The sequence below is a fragment of the Rhinoraja longicauda genome, chromosome 7 (genome assembly GCF_053455715.1).
Source record: "Rhinoraja longicauda isolate Sanriku21f chromosome 7, sRhiLon1.1, whole genome shotgun sequence".
In the NCBI taxonomy this organism is placed as follows: Eukaryota; Metazoa; Chordata; class Chondrichthyes; order Rajiformes; family Arhynchobatidae; genus Rhinoraja; species Rhinoraja longicauda.
In genome coordinates, this window is record NC_135959.1 from 15,350,463 (window position 1) to 15,369,612 (window position 19,150).

At 39.4% G+C, this 19,150-nt stretch overlaps 1 protein-coding gene across 4 annotated transcripts in view; it reads left to right on the top strand.

The window, feature by feature from the left end:
* rab6a (RAB6A, member RAS oncogene family) overlaps positions 1–19,150 on the top strand; it is a 74,194-nt gene that overhangs the window by 23,593 nt on the left and 31,451 nt on the right. For 2 of the 4 annotated variants that reach the window (XM_078402161.1, XM_078402159.1), the window contains exons 2-4: positions 3,167–3,225; positions 12,239–12,292; positions 16,460–16,565. In XM_078402161.1, the coding sequence (XP_078258287.1) occupies positions 3,167–3,225; positions 12,239–12,292; positions 16,460–16,565 (219 nt within the window). Of the gene's footprint in view, positions 1–3,166; positions 3,226–12,238; positions 12,293–16,459; positions 16,566–16,655; positions 16,762–19,150 lie in introns of all 4 variants that reach the window. The other 2 variants (XM_078402160.1, XM_078402158.1) reach the window with 1 other exon arrangement.

Genomic DNA, 19,150 nt, shown 5'->3' on the forward strand with positions numbered 1-19,150 from the left:
AAGCTCTCTGCAGGATTTCGGATCATATTTCTTGGCGTCAGGATGCATTTCCTGAAACTAGAACTAGTGGAATTGGCACTAAAATTCTAACCAATTTTATGCTTGCTGGTCAAAATAACAAAAATCATATCTCACTGACACCTTCACAGCCGTGAATTGCCATGACTTGGTGTGGTGAGGCTGCCTATGTGTGGGCTGATGTTGGATGAGTGGTATACCTATACATGAGGCTCAGGACTGCACTGCTGCTTGTTGGCATATTGTTCAGATCCTATGGTCTCTGTCTTTGCACCTTGGCAGGTGATGGAAGCAAATGTATCCTTCAGCCCAGTGGTTTCTTTATGTAACAAGCCCACAAGCCAGTAACCACTGAGATTGTTACCATAGAAATCTCTGGGCTGGGAAGAGCAGTGTAGTCCAAGAGAAGACAGCGGCTTTCATTAGATCCAACAGGTGATGTGATTATAAATTAGTTTGTCATATACACGAAGGTGCAATGAAATTCCTTGTTCACATGAAGTTCAAAGAGTAAACTACATATTAATGATGAATACAACAATAAATGAAAAGACGAGTGCAAAACAGCACAACGGTGCAAGATTGTTGTGCAAAAACTGAGTAGTGCAAAAGAATATTAAAGTACAATAATGAGTAGCCAATGAAGTAGAGTTAAGAATTGATGACAGCACCACTGGGAATGAGGTGTGGTAGAGATGTTTGTTCAGGAGTCCAAGCCATGGTGAAGAAGCTGTTCTTGCGTCTGGGCGTCAGAAGTCCCTATGTCTGAACTTTGAAGTTCTTGTATCTGCTCCCAGAAGGTAGAGGAGAGAAAAGAGTGGCCATATTGGTAGGCATCCTTGACATTACTTCAGCCTTCCTGATGCAATGTGAAGATGCACCACACTACAGGTTCAGGTGGTTAGGTGGAACACGGCTGCCATCGCAGTATTAGGTGCATCCTACCAGAATATGTTCTGTAGCGCATCCTTAAAAGTTCAAAAGAATTTTATGAAGATGCTGAATCTTCTCGGACTCCTACGAAAGTAAATACACTTTCTTGCATAAGTGTGAAGGCATCAGGTTATACTGGTGATATAGTGTGAAGGAACTTGAAGCTATTTGCCAGCACCATAGCAATTCCGTTGATGAGGACAGGATTGCATTCATCCTGTCGCATCCTTGGGTCAGCAACCAACTCTTTTGTTCTTCCTGATTTTAAGGGCTAGATTGTTGTCCTGACGTAATGTTCTTGATATCTTTGTTGTACATTATCTTATTGTTGTACATATGGCCAACAACAATATAATCGGTGAAAGATTGTGTTATTGTACTTAGCCACACAGTCATGGATGTACAAGGAGAAGAGCAAGGGACTGAGCACACAACCTTGAAAACCATGATTGTTGACGATCAGGTTTCAAAAATGTTATGACCAATTCAACTGACTTAAGTCTGCTGGTCAAGAGTCCAGAGGCCAATTGCAGATTGAGGCCCGAAGGCCAATGTCCAAAGATTTAGGGATGAGCTTACTTGGTGTCTGGCTGTAGAATCTAGGTAGCCCACTTAAACACATGGAGCAGCTGCTGCCAGTCTCCAGCAATATTCTGTACTCGCCATGCTGGGCAGGGTTCAATCCTGAGTCGTAAATCTCTGCACTGAGGGGCACCAGTATTTGTTGTACTCACCAGCAGCCTCTTCTCACCAAGCCATGGGCAATTGCTGCAGGATTGCCAGCACAAGGCCATGGTTCGCATGGACACCACTTGGTCCTGGGTTGGAAAGGTGCCCTGTGAGTGTAAATGTTATCCTTTCATTAAATTGAACATTTTCACAAACAGCATGTAGACTTTTATCCTGGCATCTCCCATTGAACATAATTTCAGGTGCGAAGATTAATGTGTCACTCAATATCCCAAGTTTTTTTAGTTAAAATAACAGATCTATAAATGCATTTTAACATCAGATTGTTATTACATCATAGCATATAGCTTCTGCATGTACAGATGCACTACAGAAAGTATTCTGATGGGATGCAACTCTACTTGATATGGCAACAGCTCGGCCCTTGTCCATCTGAATTTATACTGAATGGTGAGCATAGCCCCATTCATCCACTCAGTCCAACTTCTCAGTGCTTTGCATCAGGAAGGATGGAAATATTGTCAAGGATGATTGCCTCCCTGGCCATTCCATTTATTCTCTTACCTTATGGTAAATGATACAGGAGCTTGAGATCCTGGGCATCCAGACTTAACTTTGTCCCTACTGCTATCCAACCCCTGAGCCAATCACCTCTTTCACATTCCCTTCCTGGAGCTGCTACCATGTGTTCTCACTCTTAATCTTATCTCATTTGGTTATTCTGTAATTGTACCAGTTTTCAGGCCGCTTCAGGTTGCACCATTCTGCTGCTATACTCTCTTCATTGTATTTATTGGTGTATTTATCATTTACCATATACAGTTTACTCGAAGCTTCTTGCAAACAAGGATTTTTTATTACACCCTGATGTATATTACAATAAATGCATCTGAATCTGATCTTATTATTGCCTACCAAGTACTTAATGAACAGCAGATGTTTGATGTAGCAACAGTGGACTGCAACCGTACTCCATTGCCGAGTGTTTTGTGGATGGATCTGGTCAATTCCTATTTTGAAGGAAATGTGTGAGGATTTGCTTAATCTCTAGCTATTAGATCACCCCAACAATCATTTGAGCATATAACAAGCAATCCATACTCTGGTTCTGTTCCAAAACTACTTTTAAGATTATGAAACTAATTGCTCTTTATTTGTATCAATTTTATCAGTTTGATCTGTACCCAAATTTATATCTGAAGTGCATGAAGAAAATTAAACTGAATTGTATATACTTCCACCTTAATAATTTTTACAATGTGAGGGTACATTTTGAACATTTAAATGAACAGGAATTTATTTTTGTCCAGAAAATGAAGCTAAAGATTTCATTTTGCTTTTAGTTTTTGGTTCTGATCCTTAAACCATTGGCTTCTCTTAAATATTTTTGTTGCTTCGTTGACTATTCACATGCATCTATCGCTGAAAATGTTTATGTGCCTCTATTTCGTGTTTTGTGATCTAATACGAGTGATTTGGTGTATTTGGAATAAATTTATAACTTGTATTTTTTTTTCTCTTTCAGTTGGAAAGACATCATTGATAACTAGGTTCATGTATGACAGCTTTGACAACACTTATCAGGTAATGGCTTAATTGGCGAAAAAAATGTTATACTCCTTAAAATATGAATGTAATTGATGCTTAAAACATTTCATTTTATAACAATACTGTTCCTCTGGGGGAACACTTTATTTCTGCCACAAGTCTGAGAAGGACCCAAGTTTGATCATAATCGTCAGGATGGCACAAGGGGACAGCACATATTGTTGCCTCAGAGCTCCAAAGAGCTGGATTTGTTCTTGTCCGTATGACTTTGCATGTTCTCCTGATGACAATTTGTGTTTCCTTGGGGTGCTTCAGTTTCCTCCCACATGTCAAAGACCTGCTTGTTGGCAGCATAATTGACTGCTGTAACTTCACCATCATGAAGCTGGGTAGAAGGACAATTGGACTGATGTTGATGAGTATTCAAGACTGACTATGTTAAAGAGAAATAAACGGGGAATGGGATAAATGTGGTTGATTTGAAAGGCGGCAGTCCAGCCTCCTATGTCTTAAGGAGATCTGGATCTCACTACCTTATTGTGTTAGGTAGCTTCTGCCTCTACAACTTGAAATAATTGGATATGTCTTTAAAGAGCCTTCACCTTCAGGCTTCAACCAAGTGATGGAAAGCAGAATTGGACTGGGTATTTTTTTAATGATTAATATGGTCATGAAGGGCAGAGTGACGTTATACATTTTCTGTGATAGCAGCTGTAAGCAACCGAAGGCACAACTCCCTGATGATGAATTTGAATAAGGCTGCAATAGGTTAGATTAGTTTTGTGAGCATGTTACAGTTCTTGACCATCAGAAATATCAAATAATAAGTAAATAAAGGGCAAAGAGAATACAAATAAATGGTAGTTAACAGAAGAAATCGAAAGGTCTCAGGCAATTTAACTAATATATGTGGTGAAGTAGTAGAACAAAGTTGGCATAAGAGACTTTTTTGGATGCAAAGAGCGTGATAGAGATACCAAGTCATTTGAGGGGGAAAAAATTCTGAAAGATGCAGATATCAAATAAATCATCATAAAAGAAGAGGTGATTGTGATAATCGATAGGCCATAAATTGACGAGGTTCTAGAAAGCTGGGCTGTTAAGATAGGTTCAATCCTGGGTCAGTAGGATTCATACTGTGTTCTGACAGAAGGAAAGGTTGAAGGGGCAAATATACGGTCTATAATCTTCCAACCTCTTCCACCATTGGATAGACACAAAAAGCTGGAGTAACTCAGCGGGACAGGCAGCATCTCTGGAGAGAAGGAATGGGTGACGTTTAGGGTCAAATCTCCTCTTCAGACTTGTTAGAGATAAGGGAAATGCGAGATATAGACGATGATGTAGAGAGATAAAGAGCAACGAGAGAGGATGTTGCAGAACTCGCGTCGGAGAGAGGAGGAGAACTTCTTTAAAGTGGACATATCTTGAGGAGATTTTGCAGTGGAGCAGACAAAATGTGTAGGAAGGAACTGCAGATGCTGGTTTAAACCGGTCATGGTGCAAAGGGAACCATTTCAAAATTTGAAACTAAAATGATACGTTGTTAAAAGGTTAGGAGAATAGAGATGAACTTCAATATATTTATTAATAAACAGATGGAAGGGCCAAACATGCTTTCGGTGTAAGTTAATGAAGAGAAATGATTGGCAATGGCCTTTTGTAAGGAAGGATGGGGAAAGGAAATGCAACACAATTCTGGAAGGGGTCTGCAGAAACATATTTGGGAAATAAACTGGAGAAACTTATTCTCCTGAGGACCTGGTTGACAGGTGTTCAATCATTAAGTTGTAGGCTGGGGTGCGGGAAAGAAAGTGAAGAGTTGAACATTAAGGGAAATTATCAAGATTCAGAATGAGTAGGCAGTCAATAGACAGTCATGATTTAAAGATCAATGCTGAAAGGGGAAATGTAATTTTCTAAAAGGTAGTTGAGAAATGAAAAAAACCTGTAATTAAAAAAAGTAAAAATTGGGATTGACTGTAATGCACTTGCAGAGGTAGTTGAGTTTCCTCCTTTTACAATCCTGACGTGTCTCTTAGTTGACTTTGAAGCAGTACTTAAATGGGCAACAGAGATGATTCTTTTGGGCAAGTTTTGGTGTCTCTCTTTATTAACCACTCTCACAATATACTGGCTGGCAGTGTATTTGAATCACATGGTTGTGAGCTTTTTAGCTAGATGGTTACTGATTCTTTGCTTGGTTTTCAAAATTCAAAATTTTGTAAATGGAGTGTTTGAGTGCTGCTAAGAAGAGTTATTGAAATACATTACAAATAATTCTAGGGCTTTCAAGGTGGATTTACCTCCATGCATTTTTTTTTCCTTCATGCATCTGCAGAAACTTAGTGTGGGCCAGGTGCCCATTGACTATCTGTTCTTTGTTTTTGGTTAGTTTTAGCAAGCCATTTAATCAGGGCCATTAATGTTATTTGTGTTGGAAGGAACTGCAGATGCTGGTTAAACCAAAGATAGACATAAAAAGGTAGAGCAACTCAGTGGGTCAGTTAGCATCTCAGGACCAAAGAAGAGGTGATGTTTTGGTTCGAGACCCTTCTTCAGACTGGAAATAACACCTTGTGGCGGTCCCTGGGGATCAGGCCACTCCTTGGGTCAGCCCCCTCGTCACTTGACGGACAGGCTTAAGGGGTTAAAGGTCAGCCCGTTGGGAGGTGTGGTTCATCCCTAGGTGGACTTCGCTGTGAGTAGGAGCTCACAGCCTAATAAAGACCTTTAACTAAACCTGCCTGGTGTCCAGCCTTTTCTCTGGACTCCGCCAGGCCACTACAACCTATTCCTTTCCTCCAGAGATGCTGTCTGATCCGCTGAATTACTCCAGCTTTTTGTGTCAATCCATTAATGTTATTGTCCATGACTTTTGTAGATGAGACCACTAGAAAGCTCTGAATATTGCAATGATGATCAGTTAACTTGCCATAGATCTGGGATTAAAAGCAGCATTTACTGACTGAAGTGAATTGAAGCTGTACCATGCAGTGTCTTAATCCACACTGAAGACATTGTTTGTTACTGTGCCAATCCACAATGATGCTGATCACCAAGAAAAAGTTGAACAAAAGTCAGGTTTTTAAAACTTCAAATTTGCATGTGAATTCTTTCAAAATTATCTTTATATTGTAGAGTACAGCACATGAACGGGCCCATAATGTCCATGGCGAACATGATGCCTAGTTAAACTAATCTCATGGGTATATGGAATGAGTGCCAGAGGAGATAGTTGAGGCAGGTACAACAGCAACATTTAAAAGATACTTGAACAGGTGCATGGATAGGCAACTTCATTACCTCATTGAAACTTACCGAATAGTGAAAGGCCTGGATAGAGTGGATATTGAGAGGGTGTTTCCACTAGTGGGAGAGTCTAGGACAAGAGGGCACAGCCTCAGAATAATAGGACTTGCCTTTAGAAAGGAGATGAGGAGGAATTTCTTTAGTCAGAGGGTCGTGAATCTGTGGAATTCACTGCCACAGACGGCTGTGGAGGCCAAGTCATTGGGTATTATTAAAGTGGAGATTGACAGATTCTTGATTAGTAAGGGTGTTAAAGGTTATGAGATCTGACCTATTGACAATTTTTGTACTTTATTATGCAATTATAATATGCAAGTAAAGATTTTGTATAATATTAGATTTCAAACCTTGGATGCATCATTGTAATTAATTTGGTTTCCTAATGTTGCTTTAAAACAACCACAGACACAGAATAAGAATACTTTTTCAGTGGCATTTGTTAAGAGATCACTGGGAGAATGTGCATATTCCACATGAACAACATTAAGAGTCAGGACTGATGCCTGATAGCTGTAGTCAAGGCGACAATGCCAATCTGGCGTTCAAATACTCTTTGGGTAGCACGATGGCACCAACATATTTGGCTGCTACAGTTGACTAAGAATGGCTTGTGTTATGTAAATGAAACAAAATGTTTAATGGATTTATACTGCTTGTATGAAAGTTGGTGGTGCTTACAATTAAATGCAGTGGGAAGTGATAGCTGTAAATGTCGGTTTATAATACGCCATTTTGTCTCTAATGCACATTGGTCAGATGGCTGCTGCTCAGATTCAGGGTTCATGAATCTGACCATAAACTGAAAGTATAATTCAAAAGGAATCTTTTGGAAGTACACTATGTCCCACGTAAATTGCACCTTTTATTCCTGCAATGTGAATGTAACTGGCAAAATGTCATTTTATAAAAAAGAAAATTCCAGGCTCTGAGGATATTAAGTCAACCTTATCTGATTGGTGAGGGAATACTGGGTTTCCTTTGTAGAGAGATCGTAGTAAATTATTTGGGTTTTCTATATCAGTATAGCAGCATTTATGATCATCATAGAATTCAGTTTCATGGTTACAGTTGTAGAATATGAATTCAGTTATGCTGCAATGAGTCCAGTGTTATAGCCCACAGTAACATTTGGGAGACATTTCTTCCCTGTAAGGATTTAAAAAAAAATCTTATTGCTTTCAATAGTTGTCACATCTCTGCTTTAGTAGAGAGCTTAAGAATGAAATAATGGAATCTTTCAATCCAGCACGCAGGTATTTATGTGATGAAAGCCAGCAATATTGTTTCTCAAAAGATAGACACAAAATGCTGAAGTAACTCAGCGGGATAGGCAGCATCTCTGGAGCGAAGGAATGGATGACGTTTCGGGTCGAGATCCTTCTTCAGACTGATGTCAAGGGGAGTGGGCGGTACAGAGATAAAATGCAGTCGGAGACAGTAAGACTGGTGGCAGAACTGGGAAGGGGGAGGGGATGGAGAGAGTGGGAAAACAAGGACTACATTTGCCCTCTCTCTCTCTCTGAAAGCGCTATAAGGCAGCAACTCTACCACTGCGCCACAGTGCTGGAATGCCATGTATGATGTTCTGATATCCCGGTTGGTACTTTCAGTTTGGTAAACAGGTGTTTCTGGTTTATCTTGGTAGACTTGCAAAATGGAGAGCTATCATTTGCCCTCAAGCAAGTAATTAAATATAATTGAACAGAGTTGAATAAAATGTTGAAACAAATATCCAGTGTAATTGGCTGGCTAGCTCTAGCAAGCATTCATTCTTTAGATTTCACCCTAGCTTGTGGCTGAACCATTCCAAATAAAGGCTGCTGTATATCACCAGCCATTGCAGCTACTTGTGTTGAATGAGTTGTGAGAAATAGTTTTTTTTTTCCTTTGGAACAATTTCTAAAAGAAAAATACATGAAGTGAATGTTGCAGGACAGAAAGAAAAATGTAGGGATTTGTCTGTTTTTTTCAGACCAATTGAGTAGGACCACACTTTGCGATTTAAGTTTAAGATTGTGTTCCTTTGGAATGGAGACCATGAATGAACTTGAAAACCAGTAAATAGATTTTATGCCAATTTATGAAAATGCCTTTTCTTGATTACAGTAATTACATTTATATTTACAAAATGTAATTTTAAATAATACAATTTTGGAAAGCAGATCATTCAGCATTTGTGAATAGAGAAACCTCTACTTCAAGTGAAGACTGTTCATCAATTGCTGCCTGGCCAGCTGAATGTTTCATGCACTTTCTATTTCTGGACTTCCATCATTTGCTTTAAAAAAACTGTTTGAAAATGTGCTTAATTGTATCAGTTGATATTAGTTATTGTGCAATTGGAAACAAACGATACTGTCACAAGGGACTTCCTAATAAGGGTGGGGTAGTTGGAGTTGTATAATAAGATTGTTAAGGGGTTGGACACGTTAGAGGCAAGAAACATGTTCCCAATGTTGGGGGAGTCCAGAACCAGGGGCCACAGTTTAAGAATAAGGGGTAGGCCATTTAGAACGGAGATGAGGAAAAACTTTTTCAGTCAGAGAGTTGTGAATCTATGGAATTCTCTGCCTCAGAAGGCAGTGGAGGCCAATTCTCTGAATGCATTCAAGAGAGAGCTAGATTGAGCTCTTATGGATAGCGGAGTCAGGGGGTTTGGGGAGAAGGCAGGAACGGGGTACTGATTGAGAATGATCAGGCATGATCACATTGAATTAGCGGTGCTGGCTCAAAGGGCTGAATGGCCTACTCCTGCATCTATTGTCCATTGTTCAAATCTTTGCATTAAAAGCTACCCAAGCAGAATATTAGATGTTCTTCCAGTTTATGTTTGGCCTCATCATAGAAATGGGGAAGATAGAGAACAGGTAGGTCAATATGAGAGTGGGAAGTAAAGTAAAATTAAATACAATTGGAAGAATGCGATAGCAGTTGTTGACAGAGCACAACATGGTCGCTTGGTTTAGTACTTGAAAATAATATAAAAAGTAAGGCATTTGACCCTTCATGCCAATCAGTCGATCTTTTACCTCATCATCCTTTTCCTGCAATCATCCCTATATTTCACAACTTTAATATCTAGAAATGTATCTTTCTTGAATATATGATGTGAGATTCATTGCCACTTGTGAACAAAAATTCTTATTACTGAACCTTTGTTTTGATAGTGTGGCCTTTGGTTCTGGGTGCCTCTACCAGGGGAATCGTTGCCTCACCATTTACCTGTTCAAAACACTTTTGGAAGTTTCAATGAGATCTACACATTCTTAGTGTGAATGTTTGGGCTAGTCCACTTAATCTTGCTTTGTACAATAAACTGCTGGCAGCATGTAAACAGTATTGTAGACACGAATCGTATGATCTTACCAGGCCTCTATATAATTGGAGCAAGCTATCTCTACTTTGTACTTAAGTCCCATTGCAATAAAGATCAATACAATATTTACCTTTTCAAATTTTTTGCTGATCATTCATGATTAATGTATCACAGACAGGTCCTGAACACCAACCCTCCTAATTAATGTACTGTCCCTTTTTACTGCTGCATTCCTGGTCACTCCCCTCGCTTGAATACCCCACAGTCACAACAGTATTATGATCATTGCGCTCCCATCTACAAACTCCACAAGAATTTGGATTTGCGCAAAAGCTTAGACTCGTACTATCCATCATACATACCTCACTCAGTCATTTGCTCCTGTCCGTCTTAAGTGACAAGTTCTACAGTGCAATAATCTATTCTAAGGGATGTAACTGTCTTCTGGAACAATGTATCCATGTACTGCAGATGTTCAGTTTATTGTGACATGTACAATAAAAAGCTTTCTTGTTGCCTGCTATCCAGTCAGTGGAAAGACCATATGTGATTACAATCAAGCCATCCACAGTGTACATATATGTATGAATATAAGATATTTAGTGCAAGGTAAATTCCGATAGTCTGAAGGTCTCCAATGAGATAGATGGTAGATCAGGACCGCTCTCTAGTTGGTGACAGGATAGTTCATTTACCTCATAACAGCTGGAAGAAACTGTCCCTGAATCTGCAGGCATGCGTTTTCAAACTTCTGTACCCCTTGCCTGATGGGAGAGGGAAAAGAGGGAATAGATCCCAACTTCCGTGCTGTGATGAGGTTGGAGCATCTGCAGTTCCTGCTTACAAGTCTATTTTTCAGTACTGGTTTTAAAATATGCCTGTGTCCCAGCCCACCCTCATACATTCTTTCTTCTCAGTCCTGATGTAGGGTCTTGACCCAAAATGTTGATATTTTGTCATGGCGCAGAGATAGAGCTGCTGCCTTCCAGCGCCACAGACCCAAGTTCAATCCTGAAGTCCAAGATCAACACGGGTGCTGTCTGTGTGCAGTTTTTTATGTTCTCCCTGTGACCATGTGGGTTTTCACCAGGTGTTCCAATTTCCTCCCACATTCCAAACACGTGCAGGTTTAAGTTAATTGGCTTCTGTTAATTATCCCTCGTGTGTAGGATAGAACCAGTGATTTGTTGGTCGGCGTGGACTCAGTGGGCTGAAAGGCCTCTATCTATGCTGTATCTCTAAACAAAACGTATCCCTCCATGGATCATGCTTGACCCGCTGGGTTCTTCCAACAGTTTTTTAAAAATGTTTTGATTACAACATCGGAGTCTCTTTTATCTCCATGGTTCATTCTACATTCTCTAAGCAAAATGTTGTACTTTAGATGAATGAGTGGAAAATACATACCAATATGGAAAATTGTTAAACTGTTGATTGTGGGTGACTAATGTAACCTGGCAGATAGCTTTACTCTATCTCACTGAGGTGTACTGTTTGGGGATTATTGCTCGCTGTTTTTCACACAACCCTTTATCCTGTTGCATTTTGAGTAATGTATATTAATCATGCAGAATGATCTTTATGAAAGAATAATATGTTGATTCTCTGAATTTTCCTTGGCGACTTATAAATGTTTCCAACTTTAAAACAAAAGCTCAACTGCAACATAGTGTTTAATGGATAAAGTGAAGTTGAATCTAAGAAATCGGACAGTTTGGCTGTGCTTTGTATGATACATCCAGCGTAGTGAGTTGTATTTGTCAATAGAAAGTCAGCAAGCTAAATCTATTACAGCTCATTGTTTTTTGCCCAATGTTTTAACCAATTACATTTTGTTGTGTTTTGAATAATATTAGCTGTGTAAGTCACCAAATCAAATGATTATTAAGAAAGAATGTGTTGATTCTTTGGCTTATAAATGAGCCTGAAGAAGATTCCAACCTGAAATGTCACCTGTCCATGTCCTCCAGAGATGCTGCCTGACCTGCTGAATTACTCTAGCACTTATTTGTTTTCTTTAATCTATTGCCTCGCGGATTTCAAGCTAAATTGTCAGCCTTGTGACGGGTGGTGATAATGCGTACGGCTGAATACTTCATTCTTGGATCTGAAAACTATCCATTGTCAAATTGTTAAATCATGTGCATTATGTTCCCTTTATAAAATATGAAGTTGTTTTTCATTATATCTGTTAGTATGCATAATGAGAAAGTGAGTGGATTTTGTAGCTGTAACTGATTGTTGATTCTTGGGGGTTGTGGTTAAGGTTACGCATTAAGGAAAAATAACTTGAATATTGTGGGGTTAATATTTGTTTAGGACATTAAACAGTATGAACTACCAATTATTTCAATTTTATTATTTATAGGCTTTATATTTTTTGGTAAGAACATTTGTTTTAATATTTTTCTCCTCTTACAGGCAACCATTGGAATAGACTTTTTGTCAAAAACCATGTATTTGGAAGATCGAACAGTAAGTAACATAAGCATTGATTTTTAAAGTAGAAGATTGTTTGATTTTGTATTCTGTTAACTGGAAACATTGATCACATGAACTTTTCCAAGCTCTATCTACTTGTTACGATATTGAGTGAGTAGAGCTGGGGATGTCAAATGGTTATAAAAAATATATAGTTTTTTTTCTTAACCACATGACATGTTTTATTAAGTTAGTTGCTTGGTCTCTGTTGCACCCTGTTAAAACCCAACAGTTAATTTCAGCTTTATTATAACAACTGCTTTGCAGATCATTTTTCCTTTCCATTGCATGTAGACCTGCTTTTCGTCCCTTGAATCTGATTTAGTAACCAAATCAAAAATGATGGAAGCACTCGGCAAATCACGGAGGAGATACAGAGTGGACATTTCGGATTGAACACTTCATCTTCTCAGTGTTTACATCATTTTCTGTTTCTCTTTCAGATTTACAGCATCTGCAGTTTTTGAATTGTTTTTACACTAACATTACTATAGTTTCTTCTGAAAGGGAGAAGTTGGGGTACTTCATATCAAGTTGTTCAGTTGTGTTCAGCATGCAGTAGTGAGAATGTTATAAATGTTTTACCAGCAGTGACTATTTGCACCCAATGGATCTGAATGGTGTCTTTGTCAGAAGGAATTAAGAACTAAGCCAGATCTCCACTTTTTTAAACTGAAATAAGTATTATCTGCATTCTAATTTTCCATAAGGCATTCGGACATTTTCAGAAAGATGGAGCTTCCTGTCTCTTGCATTTTGGTTTTGCTGTAATTCTTTCTTTGATTATGTAATTCAAATGGCTAATGATATGATGCACGGTATCTTAAATCTACAAAATGTGCTAAGTTTGTTGAGGCCCTTTTTCGATTATGTTTTCTTTACACATGCAGAGAGGGTTTCTCTATCAAAACCACATTATGTTTTCCTCTGTTATCTAATGTGCAGTTCCTAGTATGTGCAGCTGTCATCAATTCTTGATCTTGCGTTTGATTTTATTTTCTTCATGATGTTTCTCGATTTAATTGATTTGGTTACCTTGATCTTCAGCCTCTATTTAATTCTAAAACTGTCAAATGCTGTGATACTTTCTGCTCTTGAAAGTCTACCCTATAGGGAATTGATCATCTCTAAAGCAGTAACAACATTCACTTGAACATTGTGCACAATTGTAAAACTTGATATGCAGAGCTTCCTATCTCCCCCGAGGGCAGAGTAAAAAATAATGTACATCTTTCCCTATTTCATACCATCTTTTGTGACCTGGAGAAGATGTTTGTAATTTGATCTTCTACAGTCTCAATATGAATCTTAAATGTCTCAACCATCTATGCCACATTAATTGGCTACATATTTCACATCGTTCTATCTCTGAATTTGCAACTCCATTTGGGTTTAGGGTTTTGCAATCTTTCTTTCCTTATAACTTTTCTAAGCTTATAATGTTCTTTAAATCTAATTATGGTCCCTTGATACATTCCCCGATATACTGCTCACTATACATTGAGGCCCCTGTACTTGGTGACCTTTTGAATTGTATTCTCTTATCCTTAATCTCATCAACGGCATATATATATTCTCCTCCTCTCTTATTACATATCCATGTTCAGTTTCTATTACAATTCCATTCCAACTTTGAAATTCCACTTAAATCAATGGATGGATTCTACCCCTTAACATCTCTAGTAAAACCCTAACTCAACATAATGTCTCTGTAACCATGCAGCATTTTCCCACTAATATGTGCTCCCAATATTTGCCACCATCTTAACTAGGCCACATTTTCTTTCAAGTAAACATTGGAAAGATGACTACCTTTTAAGGAAAATTAGTTATCCATACTGAAACAGATTAGAAATTGGAGCTGATTTTGACAATAGCCACTTTGCCACCTTGAAATAAGAGAGAGTTGAGGCCTGGAAGACAAACATTCACCATCTTTTATGAAATGATTTTTGACGGGTGTCATGCAATAGCAGTTCTCAAGGAATGTTTGAGCGGAGAACTCCCAAGGAATGTTTTGTTTGGACACCCCATTCATTTCTGGAAGATCTACCCTTTGGTTTTGATGGCTAATCCTGTGGGTACCTAATTTGGAATAAGTAGGCTCTTATGTCAGAAGCAAGGGAATGCGCCGTCTTTAGTTTTAGATTAATTTGTATTCATATCATATATATACAGCCGGAAACAGGCCTTTTCGGCCCACCAAGTCCGTGCCGCCCAACGATCCCCGTACATTAACACTATCCTACACCCACTAGGGACAATTTTTTTTTTTTTTTTTACATTTACCCAGCCAATTAACCTACATACCTGTACGTCTTTGGAGTGTGGGAGGAAACCGAAGATCTCGGAGAAAACCCACGCAGGTCACGGGGAGAACGTACAAACTCCTTACAGTGCAGCACCCGTAGTCAGGATCGAACCTGAGTCTCCGGCGCTGCATTCGCTGTAAAGCAGCAACTCTACCGCTGCGCTACCGTGCCGCTTATTAATCACTTATTGTATGTCCACACAGCAGGAACTGAGATTTGCCACAGTGCAGTACCCCATAGTACCTTACCAATGTGACCATTTCTATGTGGCTTTTACGATCGATGTTGGCTCTTCAGAAATGCAGACATACAGGAATTACCACTATTGAGTCAGATTCCTCTCACTAATTTATATATGCCTCCAGGAATGAATGGACTGAAGATGGCAGCAGCCATCTAGTGTTGGTATCCAAGCATGATACAAGCACTAAATTAATTTGTAGCATATCATCCATCAGCTGAATTTAAAATAATCATAGCTGGCTGAGACCAGGTAATGAAACTGATCCTGAATCTCAGCTGCTTATTTATCCATAATTCACACATTTAATTTGAAATTTAACATTTGATGTTTGTTCTTGCAGGATCTTTGTTTCTGAAAGTATTTTTGTTTCAGTATGGGAATTCAAAATTTTCGAATTGATCATGTCTAGTATGATTCTGAGGATTGTACTTTCGATGAAGGCAGGATCAAAATTGGTTATAGCCATTTGTCCATTATCCATAACTTGTGACAATGGTGGTCAAAAGGAATTCCGAAGTTGGTTTGAGCACACAAAACTTCAAAATTGAAAACAGTTTTTAAAATTTTGCTTTCTACTTAATGGATTGATGCTAAATTTCTGTGGAATTAAAACATTTATGCACTGACTTTAATCAAATTGGATAAATCTATGTTAATGCAATGGCAGGTGACCCCTGAGTTATGGCAGATTGTGTATTAGAAATTCACTTTTACAGAATTCGCAAATCACTGCCAAAGGTAAGGCATAAAAATCCGCTATCATTAAATTTGTGCAGTGAAAAAAGGAAACAAATACAATGTTTTAACTTGCATTTCTTGGTGCCTGTGCAGATGACAGGTTTGCAAAATGGAAAAGTGTGATACAGACAGTTGTATAGGAATGCCAACCCACAAGACACGGGGGTCACCTGTACTCTTGATCCGGAGTTTTTTTCTGGATGAGGAATCTAACTAGAGAAAAGCTATCTTATTGAATATATAGACACAAAATGCTGGGGTCACTCAGCCAGCGGGACAGGCAGCATCTCAGGAGAGAAGGAAAGGGTGACGTTTCAGGTCGAGACCCTTCATTCAGACTTGACCCGAAACATCACCCATTCCATCTCTCCAGAGATGCTGCCTGCTTTACTCCAGCATTTTGTGTCTTTCTTTGGTTTAAACCAGCATCTGTAGTTCCTTCCCACACTTATTGAATGTTGTTGTAGTTTTATGGTTATTGTGCTGATATGAATATTTGAATGCAACATTGATTAATGAAATCTTGGTCAAGTATGCTGGTCTTCCTGGCTTTTAGGCTTGAAATGATGCCTGTTGTTTTAGTCTCCAGGAGCCAATTTTGCGAGTTCTCTGCTGATACTAAAAAAATATTAATTTGCTACAGATTGCTGTGTGCACATGACAGAAATGTTCCAGCCCTTAATGTGTAGCGCTCTAAAGTTCTCTTAGATGCAAGTTTTATGCTGATTCCGCACAATTATCTTTCTGCCTCCAGCTATTGCACTTCTTTTGTTCCCCCGCATTAGCTTTTTTTTTTGTTTTACCCTTTTTGTATTTGAATGCTTGCTACTGCTTTTGTTCTCTTTGACCTTTTTTCCCATCCTACAGATACGGCTTCAGCTCTGGGATACTGCAGGCCAAGAGCGTTTCCGTAGCCTTATTCCCAGTTACATCCGTGATTCAGCTGCAGCTGTAGTAGTTTACGATATCACAAGTAGGTATTTGAAGTTTTCATGTTCAAAAGGGAACAGCCCTTGATGTTCTTATTCCTCCCTTTTCTTGCTGTTGTTTGCCTGATGACTAGGTGCGGTTGCAGTTATGGGACACAGCAGGTCAGGAGCGCTTCAGGAGCTTGATTCCTAGCTACATTCGTGACTCTACTGTTGCAGTTGTTGTCTATGATATCACAAGTGAGTGGGGCCTTTTGCTATTCTAACATTGGCTTCTAATTGGCATGTGCATCCCCTTTGTCACTTACATAATATCCTAACCTCAACAGGTCTGCGAAGAAAACCTGGTTGTGTTTCTGGTGACCATGGTTGCCATGGATTAAATTCCATCGACAATGTGTTTTCTTAAATTCTCTAGTTGGTGCATAACAACAACTCAAACTGTAGACAGAAATTTTCTCATAAAAGTTTCCTTTCAATTTTCCAAGCTGTCTCTTTATAGAGTTAAAAAATCCCTACACATTAGAGGCAGGAAACATGTTCCCAATGTTGGGGGAGTCCAGAACAAGGGGCCACAGTTTAAGAATAAGGGGTAGGCCATTTAGAACGGAGATGAGGAAGAACTTTTTCAGTCAGAGTGGTGAAGGTGTGGAATTCTCTGCCTCAGAAGGCAGTGGAGGCCAGTTCGTTGGATGCTTTCAAGAGAGAGCTGGATAGAGCTCTTAAGGATAGCGGAGTGAGGGGGTAAGGGGAGAAGGCAGGAACGGGGTACTGATTGAGAGTGATCAGCCATGATCGCATTGAATGGCGGTGCTGGCTCGAAGGGCTGAATGGCCTACTCCTGCACCTATTGTCTATTGTCTATAGTCTGACTATCGTACTTTACAGGGAAAAAAATCCATGCATGGATATTGCTGTTGTCCAGGTGCTGATGCAAGGGACATTTAGGATTTTGCCTCCCGCACTGGTAATTTAATTGAGGTAGATGTTGAATTTGAAGGTGTCACTAAAGAGGATTGGCCAATTGCTTCTATACCTCTTAAAATAGTCGGGTTGGTACCACACATCGACGCTGCAGCCAAAGGGCTTTGGGAGTAGAAATAGATGTTCAAGATATTGAATGCTGCTAATAAAGTAGATTCTTACGCTGGATAATGTTGTACTTCTAGCTCATTGTTACAGCTCCTCCATCTAGGCATGGCCCTTGGATCCAGCACACTATTGGTGTATGGCATGTGTTTGGTGGATTTGAGAGGCGAGCTATTTATTGCAAAATTCAATGCTTTGGATTAGCCCGTTGATGCATCTTGGATCTTGGAAAAGGTGTGATATAGGAGGTCACTTGGTCCATTGTTTCTCTGCACTCTTACCATCCTAATCTCATCTGCTAGAATTGTGACCCTGGTCCCTATGTTGTGGCTCGCTTTTTAAAGTGAACTTTTCATCAACAAGACAGTGAATTCCAAGCCTGTCACCTGAGTAAACAGTCAGAGCTATTTTTCTTTCCAGTCCGCCGACCAATTACATAAATTTATGTTTGATTCCTCTACCAAGGGAAATGGATTCTTGTTTACTTAATCCATAGCCTCATAATTTTACACGCCTCAATTATCTCACTAAAGCTGCATCAGTTCCAAAAGAAACAATCATATGTTGTCTAATCTTTCCTTCTAGTGGCAAATTTTTCAGTCCTGGTAATCACCTCTGCAACTTTCTGGTGCAATCACTATCCTGCAGTATGGTGATCAGAACTATACACTGATCATGCAGTAGTCCAACTATAGTTGCATACAATTGTGGAATAACCTCCCAACTCTTATCCTAAATGCCTTGACTAACTTAAGAAAGCATCTTGTATGCCTTTCTAATCACCTTATTGATTTTATCCTGCTACCTTTAAGGATTTGTGATGGTAGACTTGAGCCCCTCTTGTACCTTTGCACCACTCAATATCTGATCGATTAATGTGCATTCTCTTGCCATATTTACTCTTCTCCAAACACTACCTGTCATGTCTCTGGATTAAATTCCATTTGCTGTTTTTCTGCCCAGGTGACTAGATAATCTTTATATTACATCAGTAGAATGTTTTCCATCTTGCTGTTGACCGAGTAGCCATTTCTTGTGTTGTTTACAACTCTATCATACCCACTACCTTCAAGTATAAAACATTACAAAATTCAATGGAAGAGTACTGATCCATGAGTGAAAAAACAAACTGCTGGCGAAACACAGTACATCAGGCAGCATCTGTGGGGGGGGGGGTGGGGGGGGAGGAATGGACAGATAACCTTTTGGGTCGGGAACCTTCTTCGAAGATCTCAGACAATGGTTTGAGATGCTGGTTAAATAGTGGTATTGGAATTAAACGTGAAGTGCAGGTAATTAAGCTTTATAGACAATAGACAATAGGTGCAGGAGTAGGCCATTCAGCCCTTCGAGCCAGCACCGCCATTCAATGCGATCATGGCTGATCACTCTCAATCAGTACCCCGTTCCTGCCTTCTCCCCATACCCCCTCACTCCGCTATCCTTAAGAGCTCTATCCAGCTCTCTCTTGAAAGCATCCAACGAACTGGCCTCCACTGCCTTCTGAGGCAGAGAATTCCACACCTTCTGAGAGGTGATT